The sequence below is a fragment of the Nothobranchius furzeri genome, chromosome 14 (genome assembly GCF_043380555.1).
Source record: "Nothobranchius furzeri strain GRZ-AD chromosome 14, NfurGRZ-RIMD1, whole genome shotgun sequence".
In the NCBI taxonomy this organism is placed as follows: Eukaryota; Metazoa; Chordata; class Actinopteri; order Cyprinodontiformes; family Nothobranchiidae; genus Nothobranchius; species Nothobranchius furzeri.
Genome location: NC_091754.1, coordinates 49,954,288 through 49,979,023, shown reverse-complemented (window position 1 = coordinate 49,979,023; position 24,736 = coordinate 49,954,288). Strand labels below are relative to the sequence as shown.

The 24,736-nt window shown below is 43.4% G+C and overlaps 2 protein-coding genes across 5 annotated transcripts; both read right to left on the bottom strand.

Moving 5' to 3' along the window:
- Window positions 1–1,936: 1,936 nt before the first annotated feature.
- On the bottom strand, window positions 1,937–13,358 carry jam2a (junctional adhesion molecule 2a). 3 transcript variants are annotated; one of them, XM_015952612.3, is made up of 11 exons: window positions 13,050–13,358; window positions 8,531–8,596; window positions 8,283–8,393; window positions 7,235–7,384; window positions 6,976–7,163; window positions 6,725–6,827; window positions 6,348–6,455; window positions 6,217–6,229; window positions 4,370–4,441; window positions 2,726–2,759; window positions 2,343–2,608 (listed from the first exon to the last, which is right to left on the bottom strand). In XM_015952612.3, exons 1-11 carry the CDS (start codon window positions 13,099–13,101, stop codon window positions 2,570–2,572), a joined length of 936 nt encoding a protein of 311 aa, XP_015808098.1. In that variant the 5' UTR covers window positions 13,102–13,358; the 3' UTR covers window positions 2,343–2,569. The 3 variants fall into 3 exon arrangements, with proteins under 3 accessions (XP_015808099.1, XP_070400285.1, XP_015808098.1); XM_015952613.3 differs by lacking the exon at window positions 4,370–4,441 and having other exon boundaries at window positions 1,937–2,608; XM_070544184.1 differs by lacking the exons at window positions 4,370–4,441; window positions 6,217–6,229 and having other exon boundaries at window positions 1,937–2,608.
- Window positions 13,359–14,618: 1,260 nt separating this feature from the next.
- mrpl39 (mitochondrial ribosomal protein L39) lies at window positions 14,619–23,600 on the bottom strand. Of its 2 annotated transcripts, XR_011516237.1 has the most exons (11): window positions 23,425–23,600; window positions 22,306–22,512; window positions 22,091–22,230; window positions 21,894–21,993; window positions 21,744–21,811; window positions 21,562–21,674; window positions 21,424–21,489; window positions 21,192–21,345; window positions 18,353–18,400; window positions 15,213–15,364; window positions 14,619–14,729 (listed from the first exon to the last, which is right to left on the bottom strand). XR_011516237.1 is itself a non-coding variant. In XM_015952611.3 (10 exons), the coding sequence occupies exons 1-10, from the start codon at window positions 23,459–23,461 to the stop codon at window positions 14,673–14,675; spliced, it is 990 nt and encodes a 329-aa protein (XP_015808097.1). In that variant the 5' UTR covers window positions 23,462–23,600; the 3' UTR covers window positions 14,619–14,672. The 2 variants fall into 2 exon arrangements, 1 of the variants encoding a protein (XP_015808097.1); XM_015952611.3 differs by lacking the exon at window positions 15,213–15,364.
- Window positions 23,601–24,736: the final 1,136 nt, after the last annotated feature.

Below are 24,736 nucleotides of genomic sequence, written 5' to 3'. Positions count from 1 at the left end.
AGTTAGCTTCGTATGTGCCATGGATTTCACATATGATGTCGGGTAATTTTAGACACATTTTGATACCAAGAATGTGCTCATTTTTGAACGGAGGGAAACTTAATTTTAGGTTTTGTGTGAAAATCGAACCAAGAAGAGCAGAGGAAAAACGTCCAAGTTTAACGAACTTCAAATCCTTCGTCCAAGAGGAAAGAACCACCATAAATCTTCATATGTGGTATGTAGCAGCTATGCTAGGGGGAGAGGAGATAACGTGTTGTCATATTTGCAACGTGCCAGCGTCTGATTTGTAGTAATTGTACTTAAGAAGTTTTAGAAGCTAATAAATCTCAAAGTACAAGACTGACGTGGTCTAAACACACAATTACTTTTTATTTAAATTGAAGCACAAAATCTGTGCGATTGAGGGCGGAAGGGAAAGTGGGTTAGAAAATAGCTCTTTCAGCCTCCTTGACTTGCTTTTATTTTTTAGTTCTGGGACTAGAACGGGAGAGTACTTGGGCTCTGTTAGCAAGATGGGGAGAAAACTAAACCTGTGTGAGCACGTTTCCTTCAAGAGTCAAACAAATGTAGTAGTTCAACAGCTCAATAATTAACACTATCGCAATAGTTAACTCCCTATTACCCAAAACCAAGTGCCCTTTCCGAAAATATGTATTTCAAGTGAAATGTAGCATAATTTATCGTCTACAAAATGTCACAACCCATAGGCAGTTAAGTCTTGGGTAGAAACTAATTGTCTTTCAAACTGTTCACACTCTATTGGACAATGAACTTGACATACTCACCACTATGGATGGCAGTCCGCCATACACTATTGAAGTTGCAAATACGTTCTTTTTCTAAATAAAGGACTTCAGTACCTCTTTCTGAACTTGATGCCAAAGTTGTTTCAGTCGAGCCCAAGCCCCCATAATTCGTGTCTGATATTAAGCAAAACAGGACGTGACAAAAGTTGCAGTTCCACCCTCATCCGCTGGGGGCTGGTGTCAGAGCTTTGGGTTAGCTTGTAACGACATCGCTTCAGTTCGACAGGTGTCATTTGATCCCAGCCTTACAGCCCCACCCTCAGCTCCGCCTCTTTTCCCTTTTATGGAATTGTCTGGGCGTGACGAGACGTGTGACACTATCAAAATGGCGGTGGTGGCCACCTCCCATTTCGGATTAAAAACTTGACGTGTGACATTATCAAAATGGCGGTGGTGGCCACCTCCCATTTCGGATTAAAAACTTTAACGAGCCTATGGACAGGAACTGTCCAGTATATATATATGTCGATGGTCGAGCCTTTGCCACCTTGTTACACTGTCCCGCCCACCAAACTGAACGATGTGATTGGCATAACACAATACTGCTCAGGCCAATGGTAGACCTGCTGAGCTCTAATGAAGCGTGGCTAGACCACCACACAGAGCAAAACAATTTTGCCTCAGCTACTGTCCGTCTAGGTTAATCATAAGCAGAAAATTAGTACAAACCGTGACTTGGGTAGGCACAGGTTGATGCAATGCTCTGTCCCAATTCTGCTGTTTTGTTTCCTACGGTTTGTAGCCTTACATGCACTTCCAAGTGCACATCATAGAGGGATGGTAGCTGCAGTGATGCTGTTGGGCCTCGAAGCACCCCAAACCATCACACTGCCTCTGCTGTGCTTGACCAGTGGCACCCTGTGCTGCTCTTGCATTGGCTCATTTGTGTGTGAGCACATTTGTCCACAATTTATTTTTCTAGACTCCCAGTGTCCGTTTGTGCCAGTAGTCCTCCTGGTATGAATACCATCTTTCATCATTACTCATAAAGTAACAATGTTGTCGTTTACAGAACCTTCTCCGCAGTTTTTATTTTTGGACCACAAGCAATTTTTTATTGGAAAACATTTTTATTTTATTATTGATACACAGTTCAAATAAAACTCTGAACAATTCAGCCACACACACACAGTCAACACACCTCATTTAATAAACTGTGGCACAAGAATATATAAAGACAGAAAAGTAAGGCAAGTTCTTTTACAAAAAAGTGATCCAGAGATAAATGAGAAATTAAAAAGGCACAAGGTATACTGTAGATACAGGAGTATATTTATAAAAAGAAACAAGACCATGCAGGCACATCAGGATGGAATGGGACTGGTCTCAGTGGAATTAGCTGATTAAAATCTCATTACCCCAGTAATAATGACGCCGGGGCCTGAGACAATAGAGGTAAGCTGCTTTTTAGTCTGAGTTTTCAAAAACCAAACTATGGTTTCTCAAATTCTCCCTTTGATTAGCTTCCTTTGGTAAAAAACAAACTAAATCCGCTCATCCTTAATGACTAATTGTAGTATCTGACCAGCAGGGGGCAGCAAAATACCATAAAAATGAAATAGTCCCTTAAAAGTGGAGAAAAACAAGAAGCCTTGTAACTTGCATTCAAAAAGCCTAAATGAGCAGAGGAGGAAAGAGACTGAGATTTCTTACGTTTGATGATCAAAAGCTCAATCTGAATCCAGATGGGCAAAAAATAATCCAGTGTTGGCACCTCATTTTAGGGGTGTGTCATTGTACATCGAAGGAAGGCCAGCTTCTCACAGCATGAATGATTGTGTGTGTTTGAAATCTTGGGGCTAAAGGGGCAGAAAAACAGGAATTAAATCCTGCTAATCTTCGATTTGCAGCTGCTTCTTGATAATTTGTGGCCAGATGCTGCTGTGTGGGATATTACAGATTAGAAAGTACGTTACCTCTTGAGGTGGTGGGATGTAGTTGACATTGGACCTGAAAGACAAAGATGTGGTCAGAACATCAGACAGCTGCAGCCTGACTCACTTCTTGTCCTGCATATAAAACGATGGTCAGACTGGCTGGAGGCTTTTTCTTGGATTATTTCTATTTTAAGTCCCTCTGTCATTATATCTCAATAAGCATGAAAACTATAAATTATTTATAGTAGAGGTGATATTTAAATTAAACTCAAACTTATGACCACATAAAAACCAATTGATCAATAGTTTTGGTAAATGTCCAACATTTTTTGCAGGTTTAATTCATCTTCAATCAAAACAGTATCATCAGCAGACAGCAAAATCCTTACATTTACTATTTACCCAGATTGGCCGACTTAATTTGTAGTGCCGAATCATCAACATAAAAGGCAAACAATGTCTCGTTTAATCCCGAATGGGGTAGGAAAGGTTTTTTTTAGAGAATAATTGGTGCTTTTTGTCCAGGAGTCAGATTTTGGGAGGATTACCACATTTCTTTTTTACCAAATATATTTTATTCTAGGCAAACGAGTCTTTGTTCCATATCTAACATGTTAGCAGTCCTGTAAACACAATCCTGTTGTTCCTCCTGACTATTAGAGCCAATAAACATATGCATGAGAGGAATCCGATTGGCTCTGTGGTCTCAGGAGCAGCGGGAATTTATTTTATGCAGATTGGCTACTTTTAAAAATCAGTGAAGAAGGCAAATGTGATTGGCTCTGGACTCTCTTTGTAACGGTCAGTTTCTGAGGCAGACACTGTCCATACCGACAAGGCGACGACTTACTAAACATACAATGGTACTGCGGATGGCTCGTCTCTTGTTCTTCCTTGATGCTAAGGTTGGTCAGCACTATAACCAGCGATCTAGCCACAAAACCCCTGCAGCCAACTTTCACTAGGAAGCACCTTGCTCTCCATCCAGCCTGCTGACAGTTGCTAACCGATCATGCGTACTTGGAGAGGTTCCTCTCAGACTTCTTCCAGGCAATCTTTCCAGGGAACGGTTAGCTCAACAGCAAAGCTTGCTTAGTAGCCTCAGGCTAAATGTTTGGGCTGAGGGATCTTCAGCTGTTGTTTGAGATCCACCAAAATCTTCCAATCTCTAGAAAGGGTCAGAATGCCTCCTGATGGTCTTTTGACTGAATCCACTTAAGGACTTGCTCATGCCTCCACCTGTAACGATGTCCAAGAGCTGTGAAGCAGCAGCTGTGGATATGCTACAGGGCGGTGGTTCCCAATCTTTTTCTACAAGGACTTCCTTGCATGTGCCTAAGACAAGCCAGCCCCCCTGCAATCTTGTTGGTACCCCTTGAGGGCTCATGGACCCCAGGTTGGAACTATTGCTCTACGGTGGCTTTTCTTCAAACACAATTGGCAAGCTGGAGGTTTAACTAAACCTCGCGTGAGCAAGTATTCTCCAAGAGTCAAACAAACCTAATTAGCAGCAGTTCAACAGCTCTGTAATTAACACTTTATCTCATTAGTTTAATCCACACAAAACTGTTGTGCCTCAAATTTTCTGATATGTGGAAATGTGGGGGGGACTACTTCCTGGAGTCTGTGCCACTAATCAGTTTTAATCTCTAACAGCTGTAAATTAGTCCTCGTGTCACTCACGTGTCTTCAGTTCTGTGTAGGGTTTGGCTGCTGATGTGGGCCGCGCCGTGGCACTGGGAGATCCAAAAGGACCTGTGGGGGTGGGTGGGGTGTCAGGGAAGTGGCTTTCAAAGGATCGCACTCCAAGTGCACACCATGCTGGAGCGGGTGTTAATGATGTGGGATATTGAATGGTGCCAACGTACTTAAAGGGTCCTAGAGTTAACCGCATTTACCTTGTTAAATAAAGGCAGCTTGAAATGTACCATAGCTAAAGTCAACATGTCCTATAGATGACTGATTCAGCAAGCGAATGTATGGAGGTCCCCAACTTGCCACCAATATATAAATTAAATACATGTCTGGACAGTTTCTAGCTTCTGGTAACGACAGAGCATTGGTCCCCAACTCCCTTCCCTGAGGTTTGGTATCCAGCATGTTTTTGTTGTTTCCCCTCTCCGACACAATTGATTCACCCGTGAACGTAAGCTAGCTAACACTTAACTTTTGTAAGTACTGCTCTCTCTCTAAGCTCCACCTAGGTGTGCTTAATCTTCCCACAAGTGAACTGGGCTTGAACCTGCAGAAACCAGTCTAAACTGGAAAAAAACAGCCTCAGTCGTGACTTTTCCACTCCGTTCAATACTCCCACAATTCACTGTTTCCCCACCTAAATGCGTTACTTGTTCCGGTAACTGGCAACTAGTTGAAGCCATGCTCAACATCACACAAAATGACCAAAAAACATTGTCTTGCTCTCTCTCAAATGCTTTTGTCGTTCGACATGGTGGACCCATGTGATCAGGTAACATAGGTGCAAAGGGTCAATTGCTGCTCACCAGATCTTCATTTATCCAAACTGAGTCTGTTCAGGAAGCTATTAACACATGATAAAACTTTGTATTACTCGTTTCAAATCTACTGAAGTAATCTGTCAGTGTTGTGGGATCATGCAGCCAGTCACATGCAGCAAACCAATGCCCTGGAGTTAGAAATTACAAATCTTTTCAGACATGAGTGTTAGTGTCTCAGAACACAACATACAAAAATGATCCTAAAAGGTACTTTTGAGAATTTATTGGACATTAGAGTTAAACAAATCAAAACTTGGGTTTAAATCTTATCTTTAAGAAACTGGGGTTCCTCATGGAACACTGTTCGGCCCACTTATGGACCTAAACTATTTGTGCCTCTCCGTTTACTCCCAAAAGACTAAGCCATCTTCCCACTCTAGCAGTGCATCAGAAATCATGTCACACCGTCTTGGGAGTCTTTGTGAAGAAGCCTGTTCTATAAATAGTGAGTTGACACTGACAGCTCCAGTTAGATCAGTGGTAGAAGCATCAGACTTTAACCTAGACAAAAGAGCTTTCACATCAGCTTCAAAGGAGAGCTCCCCGTCAAACTCGGAGCAGTAACAGGCCAGTAATCAAATAACATAAAGTCAAGTCGGCCGCATGAGGACACACGTCCATGTCTCCGTGACCAGTCAGGCGTCCAAACGTCCCCACATCCACTCAGGTGATTGTGTGTAAAAGCACTGCAGGAACATCTTTCTGTCTGACCAAAAGTCTCATCCTTTAATATCTGAATAATCCATTTCAAATTAACCCGTCCAATCAGTTTAATTGCCTGCAGTCGTCTCTGCTGCCAATATTGTCCTCCTTGCTGATTAACAGCGAGTAATTAATCCCTAATTACGTAGCTCTGAGCATCTCTCCTTCGCTTCTCTCCTTTCTTTCAGCAACATGTTAGCTTAAATTCAGCAAACGTGTGTAATGTGTGGATGATAACTGGGTCCTGACTCAGCTCCCCCTCAGTGTGTAACATGTTGGCGTTTGTTCACATCAATCACGCCGAGCCCTTACCTCCCTCTGTGTCCTGATGACGATGGATGAGTCGTAGACATGTCAGACAAAACACACCGAGTGTCAGTCACTTTTGGACAGAATTATAGTGCCTTTACAGTTTGTGTGGGTGGAAAGGAGATGAAGCTTACGGGTGAGGAAGCCATTCCGGTGCAAAAGGACCCCGCCGCAGCCGCAGACCACGACGAGTAGACAGACCACCATCACTACGGCTACCACCGCCGTCACGTTGACGTCCTCTGGACACAAGAAGGGAGAAGTGATCTGCTGGTTTCATTTAGAATAACTATTGTTATTGTGTATAATTCATCAGGTGCATAAATGGTGACTTGGTAAGATAAAATAAATTGTATACAAGGACGCTTTTAAACTAAGTGATATTTCCCAAAATAGATTCATTATCACATCAAGATGAAGCATAAAAGGTGTTTTCAATATTTAAAGGGACATTTCAGCCATTATGGAGCTCTAAGCAGTGATTATGATGACAGGTGGAGAACAAACACACCTATTGTCATGTGCTTGCCCTCACACATTTTGGGCGATCCCACCCCGTTTGACGCCAGGCAGCTGTAGCGGCCAGAGTCCTCTTTGGTTACAGATTTAAACTCCTGCAGAGGAAAATGCTCAGAACTTCACCACCTTTATCTCACCTCCATTTCATCTGATTCTGCATGAAGGAGAAAGTGTAAAATATCTCCTAACGCACACAGCAGCAGTCGCCTATCGTTTAAAAAATCTGCATGCATAATATCTCACCAGTATTCCCGTGTGGGAGTTGATGAGATACGTTGCATTAGCATGGTGGGGCACGCTGATCCGCCTGCTGTCCTTGAACCAGGAGTAAGTAGCAGGTGGGACGCTCTGTTGGTCCCGACAGCGCAGCTGCACCCCTGAGCCCGTCACCGCCGAGGTGGGGATTTCACAGAACGGGGTGTGTGGAGGCACTAGGAACGAAAAGGTGACCAAACTTAAGTAAATCTTCAAAGTAAAGCTAAGGCGTGTTTGGGGCTTGTACCTAGGACTTTGAGCGTGACGTTGGTCTCTCCCAGGCTGACGGTGTCTAGAGAAGCGCTGATCTCACAGCGGTACTCTCCAGCGTCCTCCTGGGTCACCTTGTGCAGCGTCACGGTCGCTCCGGCGATGCTTGCTCGGTCCTCGAAGGAGCCTGAGAGGAATATCGGGTCATGAAAGGGAAATGTCTTTCCTGGCTGAAGGCTAAAGCTTCTGTGTGCAGAAAATACTAAAGAGGCAAAAACTGTAGCAGCAAGATGTTCTCCATTACATTAAAGCAGAGACACAGACGTGTGTATTCCAGAGCTTTTAAAAGATGATCACAAAGTCTAGATTATATGGAGAAGAAGCATGAAGGTTTTTTAGTGAATCCAGTAGTTTGTGAAGACTTTTGTTTCATGACCTAGAGCTAGAAAACCCAAACATAAGGAATGGGGAACAAATATAAAGGAACCAACAATACCCTAGTCCACATTAATAAAAATAAAACACGGTGGTGAGAGCATCATGGTTTGGGTCTGCATCTCATTGATGACCCAAACATTCTTACCAGAAAATTCCACAGGTGGCAGCAGACATAATTTAACCCCAATAAATGGTTGAAAGATAAACTGTTTGGGGACAACAGAGCCAAAGTTGCAATTTTATTCTAACGGAAAAGCTGCATAAAGACCTAAAGATGGCCGTCCGTGTGGGAAATCCCACCAAAACACAAATCCAGAGACTACAGGGACTGGTTTTACATTACAATTCAGCGGGTGGGTCGGTGGAAAACCTAAAACCCAGTGGACATAAGTTATGTTGGAAGGATTCACATCACACTTAACTAATGTGAGCGGTAAAACGGGGGACGTTGGGTCAACGCCATTTGGGAAAACCTTTCAAAGCAACTTCATCAGTTATTCGCCCATTAAATTCACAAATAGACAGGTTAAGCTTTCATGTCATGACACATCAACACACAGACGTGCTCAGATATCTCACATTATCATCTGGTTTCTCTCCTTCACGCTTCCAACCAGACAGAAGAGAGTGGCAGGTCGTCTTCTCACCTCTGAATTGTCCGTTGAAGAACACAAAGGAGACATCTTTCCCCGTTTTCTTCCACTCGATGCGTGGGAACGGGTCTTTCTCCGTGTGGAACAAACACGACAGCACTGCATCTAAATGAGAGAGAGAGAGAGGGGTGAGTGCGACCGGTGTGAGGTGTTCTTCCACAGTAACAAGGGACTGTTAATGGCCTGGTCTATTTATAGCTGTCTGGTTTACTGTCAAGGTGGATCAAATCAAGTGTTTTTACCTGAGAACTCCTCCACTTCCACTTTAGACTTGGTGGTCGACACGGTAACAGGAACGGAGGGGGAACCTGGGGGGTGGTGGGGAATAGAAACAGAAGGAAACTATGAGGGGACGTTGGTGCTTAACATGGTCGTCTCCTACGGACTGGTTTTTAGACCCTAGCAGTTACATCAGAGGTCACATCAGCATGCGTCTTTTTCCTCTAGGAGGAAAAAGATGGGATTACTCCCTCCTCTTACTTAATCCTGCCGGGTCAAGGAGGAGATTGCCGTATGTTTATTTAAACCCAGGTTGGGTCAAAGTCACCCATCGTTTGGACAACGGCTGCTCTGGATTAGCCTGACGTATGGAGGACATTCCCCTTGCCATCTGCGAGACACCGATACCGAGCTTCCAAACAGGAAGAGGAAGCTGCCTTTCCTGTGCGCCAATTGATCCTGGGATGGATTCAATTCAACCAAGAAGAGGTTGAAAGATAGCCCAGTCAACTAGACCAAATTCTTATTTATTTAGTCTGGCTTGCCAGGCTAGTTAAGACTATGCAGGCTGTCCGAGAAGAAAAAAGTGTATTACTCAAAAATGTGCCTGCGTGAGTGCCACCCAACATCCGATCTTTGAATCTGAATTTTAAAATAAACACAATCATTTAGCCTTTTAGCTTCCTGTTTGTAGCTTCCTGTGCTCAGTCCATTGTTATAACACAAGCTGGAAAGTTAGAGGGCTTTATCGGCATAGGGAGAAGGTGATGTTGAAGAATGCAGGGGAAGCGGAGACAAAGGGCAGGATGGGTGGAATAAAACAGCATGGCTGCATAAACCAAGCTTACAGCAACTCCTATTTTTTTAAAGCATTTCCTTAAAGGCCATGCTGAAACGTGTTTCCACCTAGAAATATTTTTGTATCCTTGAGTGGATATAGTTTACGTTCTAGGGGTCTGAACGCATCCAAGAGAAAGTCTACCGTAAAGCAGCTCCAGTCTGTAAAACCCACAGCAGATGTTATTCTACAAACATTTACACATTACATTAAAGGTTTAAGCTGTATTGGTGGCGTGATTTGAGCTGTTTTCAAATGGCAGTAATTACTTTTCTTGGGTATCTTCAGTTCGTTTACACAGAAACACACTTTAAAACACCAAAATAGTTCTTTAATGCCGTAGAAGCAATCTGCAGTTGTCTTTCAAACTGTGGTATGCTATTGGACAGTGACTGTGACATACTCACCGCTATAGATGTCAGTCAACGTGGCAGTCCGATAAACCCGATCAAATAAGACACAAATGCATCCTTTTTCTTAATAAAGGACTTAAGTACCGCTATCTGCTCTTGACTGAAGGAAAAGGCCAAATCTAAATGGTCCAAAGTTTATGCCAAGGCTGTTTCAATCAAGCCGCCACCATCTTAGTTGTCCCTTTCCATCACATCATCCCGCCCACCACACCAATAGAGCGTTGTAATTGGCATTACACAAGGCTGGTCTGACCTGTCCGGTGGAGCGTGGCTAGACCGACATGTAAATCAAAATCATTTCGCTTTGCACGTCGGTCTAGATTTCTATGCCAGTAGAGTCGAGCAGCTAATTACACTAATACCCAACACCACGGCTGTTAGCGTTCCACACCAAAACACATATGAAATTATACTTAACAAAAGGAACTTTAAAGGTTTCCTTTGTTTAAAGTAGAAGGTTTATTACAAATAAAAAAGCTAGTGTACGTTAACTTTTGTTTTGATGGGTAAACGGGGTTTCTCAAGGCCATCAACAACAGAAACTAATAGGCTTTCGTAAAATTACAAAACTACACTCCTCTGTAAAGAATGGTGCAATCATCATACATGCTACATTTATCTTCTACAAGGAAAACAGCCACCTCCACACTGAGGCCATTCAGGAAGCCCTCTACAACTCCCCCAAATAATCCCTTTGCACAGTTTGAACCAAATTTCTTTGGTCAAACGTTGGCTTCCTGTAAGTATGTGAACACTTTCCTGCAGACTTTCTCTGCTCCCGTCACTCTGACGTGTGTTGACCTGCAGCGATTTAACAGGATTATCGCAACTTTATCTCGTGTACCTCGACAGCCATTCGGAGAGCCTCGCCAGCTCATGGACAAGATGGGGAAGAAGACTACAATCAGATTAAAAGGGGACAAGAATGAACGATCAAGGAGAGATGAGTGTTCCTAAGAATAGAATACAAATGGAGTGAAGGAGTGTGCGGCGGAGAGGAGTAGCAGGGGGTGGAGAGAGGGACGAAAGGCCCGCAGGGGCATGAATAAAAGAGGGAGTGGGACTTCTACGATGGTAGGAATCTGAATGGAAGTAGCTGTGTGAGACCCAAGGCCTGCTGCCACCTTGATTGGAGTCTCTTTGAAGAGAACGAAACATAACAGGGATGACAACAGGCGTAAAAGTGTGCACACACATCAAAAAACGAGCAAATGGGCCTTAACTCCCACTGCTTCCACAGTGCATTCTGCTGCCGTGCACAACGTCAGCTCACATGACCTCAATTAACCACAAAGGCGTCGAGGCAAGAGATGTGGACTGTTCGGCTCACTGGTGACCAACAAATGTAGTTTACTTTATCTCTGCTGTCTAAGAAGTCAACACGGAGGAGTACTCCACTAATATAGTTTCAGGACTGTGTGAACATCGAGCATCTCTACATCGAGCTATTGTTTTTCAAAAAATAAAAGTCTGCTTTCTTCTCGGCTATATTTATCCGACAGCTTTCAAGATGCACCTTTAAGGTTTCAACACAGACAAAGATAAGTCTAACAACTGCCAGGCTTGTGGGTGTCTTACAGAAAATCAGTATGCACTTAAGCTCTAATTTCACATTTCAGCTACGGTTGCAGCCAATTCTTCCAATTAGGAAGGACAGTCTGTATGCAGGAATGTTTTTTTAATGCTTCAAAGCTTCACCTTCGATTTAAACCGTGAATCAAACACATGCATGAGCCAAAGTAAGGTTTACGTTCCAATAAAATAAGTGTGTCATTGGGTTTGATTGGTTAAAGCATGTCCAAAGCAGTCCATTTAGATCCAAAATGTAATCAAACCCCCCAGGACCGAAACAGCCTCAGATGGGACTCATAAGAAACCAGAACCACAAGAATTGAGGTCAAATGCAAATAATCTGACATTGGTGTGAAAACTAGACCAGCTGTGGGACCAATTCCACAGCCACCAGTCCATTATCCTACAAGCCCAGTGCTCTGCTACCTCTATCCTGGATAGAGCTCCTCCAGGACCATGGTAAGAGAGCACTGGACTAAACTAGTGCTGGTGATGAGATCTGAACACTGATCTCTTCTCTTGGTGTTTCAGTTGGACTTGATTAAGAGAAGACATCAATAGGAAACCATTCCACTTTGCTCCGTTTCTACAGCATATGGCTGGGTCAGAGATGCCTGACAGTAAAATATTCAGCTCCAATTAGCATCATCTGAGCCAGAAATAACCCAAGACTCATCAGTGTTCAAGAAAAACTGCGATGGAGCGACTTTTGTCCGATACAGACCTAAAAATCTTTTTACCAAGTAGTTTATACAGGTCTGGATAAGTTATTCGTGTGTGCAGATCCGCAGGTCTCTGGTGGTGGACCGATATAGCATCAGATCCAGCCACTATGGTAATTAAAATGCTTCTGTTCTGTTTGCGTACGGTGTTAACATCCACCAAACGCCATGGCAGCAGCTTTAAGCTCAAAGGGACAGCGACCGTCTTGCCTGAGCAAAAATAGACAGGATGGCACGCTCTAGTCTTGGCACGCCGCTTCATTCTCATTACGTGGTCCGTACTGAGTGTTACAGAGGACTGGAGGTGGGTGTTGCCAGGGCTGAGCGGAGGTCAAAAGCATGGCGCAGTAATAATTAAGGCACTTATTCAAATTAACAAGGGACAAATGAGGGGAGGGAGGGACGTGGACCCGTAGGAAATATGCTGTCTGGCTGTGCGAAGGAGATAAAGTGGATGGCACACGTTTCAAGGCTGAGGGGGCATGAAGAAAAACAGGATGTGTGTGTCCTGAACAAAGCCTGGCTGTATGGGAGCAACAGCTGTCTCAAGCAGACAGCATGTGTGTGAGTGGGAGAGGCTGATATCAGGAGGGGGATGCTCGGGTCCCTTAAAATCAAGACACACCCTTCCACACACACTTCCCCTTTCCCCTAAAACAGAACAATCAGGCTGATGGTACCAGAACCCTCTGAAGGTGGCAGCTGGTGAAGCATAGAGTCCAACCTAGCCCAAGCAATCAGACAGATGGATAAATGAGGGGCGGCTTTAAAAATTCATCTCCTTTCTTTCCCCAACTTTCGGTCTCATGGCAACGTCCAAGAAAACAGTTTCAAGTTTCTACCCCACTCAGCTCCACCGTACTGCTTCATGGTTTTAGAGCATTACATTAATTGAGTGTGTCCGTCTACTGACACCACCATAAATAACAGGATCAGCTCCAAGCCCCAGAGATTAAATCATCTCCAGCCTCCTCTGAAGAGACACACGTCTACTTACAGTGCAGGAGTAGGACAACAACAGGGAGACACAGGGACGTCCCCTCCATCATTGTCCCGGAGACACGGCTTCTCACACTTGGTCACAACTCTCCGGTCGTTCGTCCAGCATCCGGAGCGCTGCCTGCTGCTCGGACAGGAGGAGGAGTGGGCTGGAGGGACCGGACCGGACCGCCCCGGTGCGGAGATGATCGGACCTCCGGCTCAGATCGGGCGGGTCGCTCGGTGTCCGCTCGGAGACGTCGGGGAGGGAATGGCGAGCATCGGCGTGTCTGGCACGCGGGAGGATGAATGAACGTCCTCTTTTCTTGTCGTGCGCTCTCAGAGCTGGTGGGGAGGGGAGAAGGGGGAGGGAGGTTTGAGCGCCGAGTGCGCAGCGCAGTGTCCAAGAGGCGCACTGCAGCGCCAAGTGGTCTCCCAGCGGAACAAAGTGGGTTCCCATTATCACCTGTGTGTGTGTGTGTGAGAGAGAGGAAGCTATCTTTAAAAAAAAAAGGTTCTTATTTGTTATTTAAAAATAAGCCCCTCACTTCATTTAGATAAACTATTTTAGCCACATTAGTTAAAAATCTACATTAATTTAAAATAACTGAACATTTAGTTTGTTTCCTTAATCGTGTAAAAGTTTTGCTCTTTTTAAATGTTTACCACTTTTTTGCACATTCATCATTTTCTTTGACTATAAGCGTTTACCTTTAAGGGACCGAGCTCCTCCTTACATTACGAGTTCAGCTGCATTCACAGCACACGGTTAAAAAATTAATCCATGAAGCATAAAACGTGTTTTTCTTCAAACTAAAGAAAACTCAACAGGAAGTGTTAGCCTCTGCAGGTTTGGAGCTGCACACCCAAGGCCAAACATTGGTTGTGGCAAAACTTCTCAGCGCTCAGAAAACACTGTAAGCACCATGTTTACATTCCAGATTGTTGTTGTTGTCTCTCTGATGAACAACGAGGCTGGTGAACCTTCAAACCTGCTTCCCAAACAGCTGACTGAGACAGAAAAGGCCAATAAGAACCTGCAGGGAGACAGAAGTACCGTCGACGCTGTAGCACGCGCTCAAGTCTATAAAAGGAGACATTCTACATTAATTCATGTGTGAGTGCGTCATTCCAGACTAGCTTTTTAAATTTAATCGTGAAACGCCTCCTGAGGCGAGGCGTTCAGGGCCCACGTTCCAGCATCCTGCAGGTGCTGTCGACACGTGTCCTGGGTGTGCCCCGCGTGACGGCAGCTGCTCTGGAGACACTGTGCTGAAGATGCACACGGAGACGTTTGCATCTCAAAAATCATTAAAGGAGTCATCTCATTTGGCTCCGATTGTGTTCAATTTGCTGACAGCGATGAAGGAAAGCTGAGATTTGTGAGCGTCTGCGGTGGGAATCCGGAGCAAAACAAGCCTCGCTTTCTCACATTAGCCAGACACTCTCGGAGAATCCCAGGACACCTGTTTGAATGCTGACAGACACAACAGCTGCACCAACCCTCTGTACACACACACACACACACACACACACACACACACACACACACACACACGGATCCTGAAGAGAAAAGACTCGGACATGATTGGTTGCACATCTTTAACATTTATTGAACATCCAGCTAAAGTGAGTAAAACCGTTACTGGGTTGACTCGGAGGAAGAGGATGATGGTTCTTCACATCCAGGCACATCCACCTGAAATAAAAAAATAAAACCAACTGAAAATCTTTTTTCCAGACAAAACAGGAATGGTGGGAAGAGTCGTGACTCTCCCTGCGGGGAAGTTTAGGAGAATCTGTTTGCAGCGTGGGCGGGACTGTTCGGAGTGCCAGCTGGAGGCAGATGGGGGACATGTCTCCCCGCCACCTGCAGCCACGCCTACACACCGCTTCAGATGAAAACACGGCTTTAAATAGACAAACTAAGGTTTGTTGTGATGTTTTTGTTTACTGCAGGGATGCAGGAACATTTTGAACTTGTGTTCTGGAAATGATGAAGTCAGAATATAATTTAACAACTCTACAAAATCTGTTAATTAACCTTTCCTCTTACAAACCAATTAAAACATCCTCAGGTAACAACTGTTACAAAAAGCATGAATAAAACAACAAATGAACTAATAATCAGTTCTAGGCCTGACGTACACAAATACATTTCTGACACAACAGCTTGCCATACCTGCAGCTGCTGATCAACCAGTAAGCGTTTCCACCCTTCTGATCAGATCCAAGCAGATTTTCATCTTCTGCAGGCAGCCGTTTGATTCAGAACATTTCACGTCCTGCGATTCTTTTCTGTCGCGGTCGTCAGCAACAAATCGTTCTCTTGCTCTGAGAGGGGAGCAGCGATCCGTTATGCTTTTCCTGAGACGTGGACACCCTGCCGACTCAGTAAAACTACCACTCCTGCTTCTCGGTGAAACCCCAGTTTACTCACGTCGTTAGCCACGACCCTGACAGCCTAATGTAGCAGCTAGCTTATTTCTCTGAGAGCAAAAAATTTGCAAATTACAACTTTTACAAACGCAGATTTATAGATAAACGATGACTTATTGATATCATCACCTAGGGACCTCGTTTGTATTAAACAATAAAATTACACGTGATGCAACTCGTTCATCTGAAGGGAATAAACTCATAAGACGCAGCAGTTTGAATAAAAGCAGATGATTAATCCCTCAGTGGGAACAAAAGGGCTCAACAGCTTCATAAAAGAGCATCTGTGCAACAAAACAGCACCAGATTCTCAAATTCACTTCCTGACTTCACTCGGCGCCTCCGTATCTAGTCTGTAACTAAACAAATGAAGTACAGATTAGAGGAAGCAGCGGGCGTTTATCCTCAGACTACAGACACGACTCATCACCAACAGGAAAGAGCAGAAGCTTCTAGGGAAACCAGTGAATCAAAACGACAAACCAGAGGAAACTGGGAGGCTCAGAGGCCAAACGACTTCAGGACAGCAGTTTGTTAAAACTGTTGCTAGCACCAGCCTGTGTCAAAGCTAACATAGTTAGCCTATCCCTGATGTTTCAGAACACTTTTATTTTGAAAGGCAGACAGGATGATGGCTAGGACAAGAGAAACTAAAGAGTTTACTTTCTACTGGAGTGATAGGCTAATGGCTAGTATTAGCACAGCCAAGATAAAGGTTCGTTCTTAGTAATTCATGCTAACCTTACTTTATAAACTGCGCTGACTTTAGCATTACAGTTGTTTACATAGTAATTTCTGGTTATTTAGGAGCGTAAATTTTAGAAGCATCAGCTAAATGTTGCACTTCCGGGTCATAGAGGTGTCAAATCTTGTAGGAACATAAAATCACAGAAGCTGGAGGTGAGTTGTAGAGACGTTTCATAGCCTTTCATGCTAACCTTGTTTTATAGACCTTTACACAACATAAATTCTGCGTTACGTGTCGTTTGGGTGGAAATAGTAAGACATATTTATACAAAATATGAACAATTCGATAAAACTTTCTAGTAAAACTGATTTTGGCTGTTTGTTAGTAAAGCCTGGGCACACTGGAGGCAGACGCACCGCGCCGTCATTTTAAAAAGAAGCCATTATAGTTAATGAGTGGGCACGCGGGGAGCGCCGCGTCCCAGAAGTGCCACAGCTGTTTACAACATTGTGGAGTACTTTACAGCAGACTTTACGACACGGAACGGCTTTACGACACAAACCCAACCGCAGTTTTGATAACTTTGAAGTACTATTGATCTTAAAATATACAAATAAATAGCGTACTTACCCATTTTCAATCAATTCAAGTCTCACAAAATCCGACGGCAAGTCTGATCACGTATAAACAATCGAGTCACTTCCCGCTTCTTGTTCTCAAGTCCCGCGTGATGTTATGACTATCGCGTGACTTTCCAAGAAGTGCTCAAAATCTCTGGAGCGATGCAGCGCGTCCGCCTCCGGTGTGCCCCAGGCTTAACACGCACATTTTCTCGCTTCTCCCCCTACTGGGCGAAAGCAAAATTACAGCTGCCGTAAACAACCCTGCAGCGGGCTGCACCGATGTTCGCTCTGATTTAGCTCTTTGCTCCGCCTCCATGACTTTACTCTCTTCCTGTTACTTCCAGCCTCCGCCATGATGTCAGCTAAAACGCAAACCCATTCTTGCGCTTTTCATTGATGGCTAGCAAACTGAAAAAGCTAACGGCTAGCATTTATATTAGCTACTGGCACAGTAAACTCCACCCGTTGCTCCACTCCTAACCTGTTCACACTCAAACTACAAAGTTGTTAGGTGCAGTTTTTGGTCAGCAGAAGAAACAAGGTGCTGTCCAGGTTTCTGGTTCAAAACCCACTGAAGCCAGTTTGAAAGCAATAGCTTAACGTGTTAAAATCTCTTCTGTGATGTTCTGAGACGGCTGCAACACACTTGGGTCTTGGCAGCAATTCGTTCGCCCATCGGTTTTGTAGAAAATGAACCATTTCTCTGAACCAAGGCTGTTCAGGAAGATATCTTCTAGTTTGACCAAAAACACCAAAAACGTTAAAAAGCCATTTAATGAATGAACAGAAGAGCGAAGTTTGAACAGCAGGGTGTCCCTTTAGGAACCTAAATCCCAAAAAAAATGAACAAATAACAGTTTAGTGGTTAAAAGCAGCGAGTCTGGAGGGATTCCTCTTCATAAATGTCCTTTAAAGACCCGTCCACTGATTAGAGGTTTAACTTAAAGCTAAGGGATGTGGTCCTCCATACAGATCGACTCTGTACACTTGAGGGTGTTAATAACGGCGACCGCCATTCCTGCAGCTTTTCTGATCATGTGCAGGAAGACGTGATGAAAATCTGGGCTTTTAAAAGCTCAGAGCTCGTCGAGTCCCGTTTCAGTCTCTTATGAGTGAACCTCGCTCAGATGTGGGCTACGGAGCCAACTTAAGGGCTTCTTTTATTATTGTTGTTATGTAAGAGAAGATTATGCCTCAGGGCTCCATCCAGAATTACCTCGAAGCCTCCGAGTAAAAGAGAATTCTGGTTAGTTTGGTGATGGAGCAGATTTACCGGCACCGATCCGGCCGAGCGCTCGCCGCGTTCACGCCAAGATCTTTGAAGTTGATTTAAAAATAGTTGCTGTTTGTGTGTTTTGTCCTTCACAGAGTGGCGAGGAGCTGCTGTTTCCCAGAGATTACAGCTCCCGATGCGTCGCCAGTGCTTTAATGAATGTAATAAAAATAGCCGCGTTAAATCCTAACCTCTGGCTGCTTTGTGATACCGGGAACGTGGCCCGGACCGGCCTCCAGCGTTTAGACCAGACCGGCGAACGCTGCTCAACTTTGATGTTGAGTGTTTGCTGTTCTTACCAGTTTCTGAGCCCGTTGTCTCAATTTTCTCCAAACGGTGTGATGAGCCTGCAGAGGAGGAAACGTGACGTGGGTGCACATGCAGACAAAAATACAGTCACATTTCTGCGCTGCTACATTTTATTTTGTCCCCATCTACTAATTGGTCTGAGAACTTTCTATAAACGCAAAACAAAAACACGTTCATAGAGCTGAGTTATTCCATTAAATATTAAAGCTCTGCTGCTTCCACACGTGATCAGAAAGTGTTGTTTGTTTGGTCGTCAGAAGTCTCTGAGATCAGAGCTGACCCTGGATCAGGATTAAAATCAGCTTTATATGAAATTCACTAATTATCTAAAAAAATCAGCACCTTTTACTGTAAAACTAATCAGAATCCGATCTTTATTAAAACAAATAAATCACAGTATTAATGCAAGTTTAAACAACACCCAGGAATTCTACTTGGACCAATCAGAAGGCTCCTCCTGCATATTTACCAGTGACCGATTATTTGGGCTTGAGTTTATTTTAAAAAAGGACATTTACAGGTTTACCTTGAAGACTGGTAAAGGTGATGTCCTTTTGCAACAACCGACCGTATTAGCCAATACTGCGTTTTAGTCTTTTATATTTTTTTATGTAACCGAAAAGCAACTTAAAGACCGGCAAAGACTTTCCCTTGAACCTGCTTTTCCAACAATGGAAGGATCTCTGCGTTCAACTCAAACTGATGCAGAGTTAGCGACGTCTCTCATGGACAAGTGAGTCTAACATATCAGTATTAGTGATGCACCAATATGAAGTATTTGGGCCGATACCGATATAAACACAGTGATCCATGCATTTGTGTGAGTGAAAAGACTGAGTGAGCAGCAAAGGAAGAAATTCATCATTTAAAATGAAATAAACACGCTTCTATTGAATTTGGAACATTTTTCCTCATCATTTAGTCTTTTTTTCTCTAAATGTAGAATTTTCTTTTTGTTGTTTTTAATTCTGACTGGCTCTCGGGTCTTAGGACGGTGGATCAATACAGTCATTATGAGCTAGAATTTGACGTTTTTGGTCATTAGACAGATTTAATGCCTTCATCTACTTAAACATTCATTTAAACAAACTTTCTAGCTGCTCCAGCCTTCTAAAAGGAAAATTAAAGCTATAAACGAGGCTTCTTCCTTTTTATGGGACAATAAATAGTTCTACCTGCCGAGTAAAAAACAACCAGCTTCTATTTTACATCAACATATGATTTAGTTTGAACCCTGACAGGTTTTCATTTACTACAGCAGGTATCCACCACCGCCCCCTGCTGGTTAAAGATAAAAATTAGGGATGCACCGATCAGGTTTTTTGTTGCCGATCACCGATACCGATCACGTGGATTGGCCAGAAATTTTCTACATTATAATGAGTGCTACAAACTACATAATCTGGGAATAAAGGAAATGCAACCTAATCTAAAATGGTCTGTATTAGGGTTGTCACGGTGTGAAAATTTAACCTCATGGTTATTGTGACCAAAATTACCACGGTTTTCGGTACTATCGCGGTATTTTTTTTAAACGTGCTACATTTTCACACAATTAAATAAACCCTGTATGTCAGGAAATATTGTCCAAAGTTTGTGTCTAAATTTTGCCTAAAATGTGTTATTTTGTAATTATGTTGTTTATTTGTTTACCTTTTTCCCCTTTAGTCTTTAAAATACCAATATTTGCCCATAACTTCTTATTTTATGTCTGTTTGATGTCATCATTTAAAAATATTAGATCAGATGATACTCAGTACTCAAGTAGCCTTCTAATCAGATACTTTTTTTACCCTTACTTGAGTAATAAACCCTATATCAGGAAAATATCATCCTTGGTTTGTGTCCTTCCAGTGAGCTTTGCAGATGTGGGAAAATGTCATCAGGCAGTAATCATTGTTGAATTCATAATTATTCTCGGAGAGAGACCAACTCTTATCTGCCCCTGGGAGCCCCGTAATGCATAGCGTCATTTCAACATGGGGTTGTCCGCGACACGGTTTATATGCAGGTAGCGGCGCTGCGGCTGCTTTATATAGCGACTCGTTGCATTCTCCCTCAACCCAAATCCTCGGATCACGCATTTTAGCTAAAACGCTAACGTTAGCTTGCCTTGCGTTGACTGTAGAGTTGTGGGTGATGGTCACGCAGATGTGTCATGAGATTTGAAGCGTTGCTGCCTTTCACAGACACTTTTTCTGCACGTGCTGCAAACAGGATAGCCGTCTTCTATCAGCTGTCCCTCGGCATTCTTCAAATATCTAAAATATGCCCGTACTTCCGACTTTGTCTTCTTTGAGGGATAATAAATGTCCTCCTGAGTGCTGCCGTCTCCTCCTTTGGCCATTATTTCAGCTTTAGCTTCAAGAAAGTTTTGGTCGTAAACAGCAAAGCGCGCATGTGCCACCGGCAACTTCAGCAGATGATACGGTGGCTGGTAAGGGTCACCGCGCCTACACCGCAGCCACGGTAATCCACCAATATAATATAGGTTTTTTTTAAAAAACAAGACGGTTATTATTATTGTCAACTTTTTTTTTTTATTGGGGTTTACCACTAAACTGGTTACCGTGACAACCCTACCTGATCGGTCTGCTTTGATCTATTTTGAAAACTCCGATCAAAACCGATAGGGGCGCTATCGGCCGATTACGATCAAATGCCGATCCATTGGTGCATCCGTAATAAAAATGTCACTAAAATCTATTTTATTTTACTTGGTTATTTAGAGAATTATTTTGATAAAACTCTAGAATCGGATGGAAACCACAGGCAAAGACAAATGTAAATATGAGACCCTTTAACATGGCTGTAGTTTTTACTCCCCACCTGTAGCTGCAGAGGCAGAGAGAGGCCCTGTGCTCTCCGACGGTGCCCCCAGCGCCCCTGCCCCAGGCTGTGGAAAGCTGTCACCTCATACTGGGAGCATTGACCCGTTCTGGCCACCAGGGGGCCCCCCGCCAGCAGCACATGATCACCACATCTATAATAAGTCAAACAAAAACAGTAAACAACCGAGGTAAACCACAACAGTATTAGGAAGAAAGAAGAGCGAGCTCACCTGTAGAGCATCAGCGTGCCTTTGGGACTTTGCGATGCTCTTTGTTCTACTTCCTCCTGTTTACACCTGCAGGAATTTAAAGAACCAACTGAATTCTTGCATTTTAGCTCATTTTCTGAAGAAAGAATCTAAGGCTACCTGCTGTGTGAGAAGACCTCCAAAGCCACAGAGGGCGCCACCTCCAATGGCTCCCAGGCCAGGTCCTGATGGATCAGCTGATGGGCGCCTTTGGTAAGAGAACGCAGCGACTCCTGAGAGGAAAAAAGCTCTTCGTCATAATCAATAAATGCTTTTATTTTTGGCGTTTTTGTAACACTCACCTCAGAGGGTGTCCAGGAGTCCAGCTGGGGGTCGAGGACAACATCACAGCAGAAAGCCCCTGAAGTAACTTCCGAGGAGAGACAAAAAGAGTCAGATGAACAGGAAATAACCAACAGATGATCAAACGGTTAAACTACAAAGTAGTTCACCAGGTACTTCTGCAGTGCTGAGGAGCTCCACCGTGTAATCGTCTTTAAACGCCGTCTCCAGAACCTGTCCAAGCAGGGCGGAGCAGGAACGCCAGTATGCCTGAGAGGGACACAGTTATCACTTGTCCCTAAATGACACCACCACCTGTAATTAAGCTGATAATGAGGAATAAAACCCTTCTTCAAAAATAAATCACCTCGTTGACGAGAGTCGGGTCGTTGTCTTTGAACGTGAGCAGGGTGAGGGAGCAGGAGTGGGTGAGGGGCTGGTGGAGAGGCCACAGGTCCCCGTCCACCAGCGCCAGAGCTGAATTATTCACATGATGCTCTGTCAGATCTGAAAGAAAACGCTTTGTTAAGGCTAACGTCCAGAAATGTACAAGAGCACAGCATGCTGCTTCATCCCGCTTACGTCTGGCGCAGCTGAGCGGCGTGGACATCCCTTTGTTCATGATGAGCAGCGTGCCGTCCAGCCCCGGGCCCTGCATGGATACCTCGATCTTCTCTATGCGAGGGTACAGAGCTCTCTGCCTGGCCTGTTCTCTGGAGAACAGGGCATTTCTGTGGCTGCGTATCTCTGCAGGGGAAGGACGAAGAGCTGCAGCAGCAGACGCGAAACCTGAGACAGGAGAAGAGGGAGAGTCACGCTAAAAGAGCCGGAGGCAGTAGGTAAACATCCTCATGAACGTTTGTTATTAAGAGAACCTTAAATAAAACTACTAATAAAAAAAACTGACTTTTCCGTGCTCAGACTGGCCACTAGCTCGTTAGTCCTGTAGGACAGTGGTTCTATGACCCAGCTGTGGGTTTGGGTCTGAAGATTAGCTCTCCAGACACAAAATGAAAACAAAAAAGTTATTTTCACTATATTAGATGAAAACGCTGAAAATAATAATACACAATTAAACGTGAGTAATAAAATCGGAGTAAGAGCCATTGTTTTCATCATCTTGTTTATTTAGCGCCTTGAGTCACAAAATATCCGTGAGGCACAACTGCTGTTATGGGACGTAAACTCTGTTTCTCTGAACTGAGGCTGTTCAGGCAGCAATCTTCAGGTAAGAAACAGGAGTGATTACTGCAGAAAAGGCTCTTTAAAACCGGAAGCGTTGAGTAAAGATTGGTGGAAAACTAAACTTTCACTAAAAACTTTATTTAAAAAATCCAAAAATAGCTTAAAAACTATGAAGATAATTATTTTCAACATTTTGGAAACGAAGACAGACATAAACAGCTTATTTATATCCTTTTAGTCATTATTTCAGCATGTCAAATTGTTTTTTTTTTTTCCAGATTTAAATAAGTCAGAATCATTCTTACAGCCTGATTCAGCTGATAATTTTGTCGTTTTATTTTTTATCGGACATTGACATAACCTAATGTCATAATCACGTCAAATCATTTGTGCTTTTCCAACTATAAACATCTAAAACGGCTTCCATTAATGCTAATAATAAACATTTAACCTTTAAAGCTAACCGTTAGAAAGTGTCCTCGCGCGCTAAAGCTACGTTAGCTAACCGGTACTTACGTCGCTGGAAAAATCGACAAACGGCTCCTGTTGTCATTCTTAAAGAATATTTCTACATATAAATGAAAATAACTAAAGTTTAAACAGGCAAAGAACCCTAAACAGAAGAAGCGTCTTGCTAAAAACGCCTAGAGCTGAAGGACGCCATGCATGTTTCTTGTGCAACGCATATTTAGGTCCGGGTCGCAAATTAGAAACGAAATGTTCCGCGGGGCGGGTGAAACGGAAGAAGTGTTGTTCTAGTTTCTGACAGCAGGGGAAGCTGTTGGCGGCAAATCAACTAATAAAGGGTTTATATTTATATTTTAATGTTATGTTCAGTCAGTTATACTACTTACAGATCTATTTTTATACATTTTTTGAAAAATAAAACCCAAACCCAAGATAGAACCTTTATTTACATTCTTATAAATGGTTTTTGGTGTTTTCATAACCAAATTGAGCAGTAAATCACCAGTAGGAGCATCAAATGCAGGATGGCATGACTAAACCATCAGAAAATTGCTTGATAAGAGCAAAGCTAAGATGGTGCCAGATTACTGCTGAACAGCTGATTTAAGAGAGGTAATCTTAAGAAAATTGAATAAATTATGTTGAAATAAAAACACACATTCAATGATAAAAACGCGACACACTTGTGCATAAAGTTTTATTTTTTGTTGAAAATAAGTGTTTCTGACATCAAACTACTAACATATCTGATGTGAATTAGCATAGATTAGCTACACACTGACACTGATGCTTATCTTAAACATGTAACAAGGCATTTGTTCTGTCTGCAGTGTGAAAACACGAGTGTTGTACATTTGAACCACTGACTGATCGCTGTCTCTTTGGGTGTGGTTGATTGTACTCAATGTCAGTGTGACACTACAGCGTCATGCACACATCATCCACAGTATGTCAGCATTTGGGACCTTCAGCATGAATTCCCCCCAAAGGTGCGTTTTTGTTTTATTTTCTTTTTGAGACATTCGTTCATCTTTTCATTCATTCTTAGTTAGGCGGGCCTGCTGTGAAATGAACTCTGTGTAGTGTCTGTCTTGCACAGTCAAATATGTCCCAAAGGTGCAAAGAGAACAACACAAGCAGAAGAAGAAGAAGAAGAAGAAGAAGAAACTAATAATACCTGCTTTGACCTATGGCTGCTTTCCAAAAAGCATTTAGCACCACTTATCCTCTTGGTTGATGGCTTTGGCACCACGGTGCTTTAGGGAAACTCAGGGAAATCACTCCGAAACAATCAGCAGAACGGTGATGGGTGCTGGAGGTCAAGTGCTGCTTGTTCTCTCAATGTCTGAGAAGTGACGAA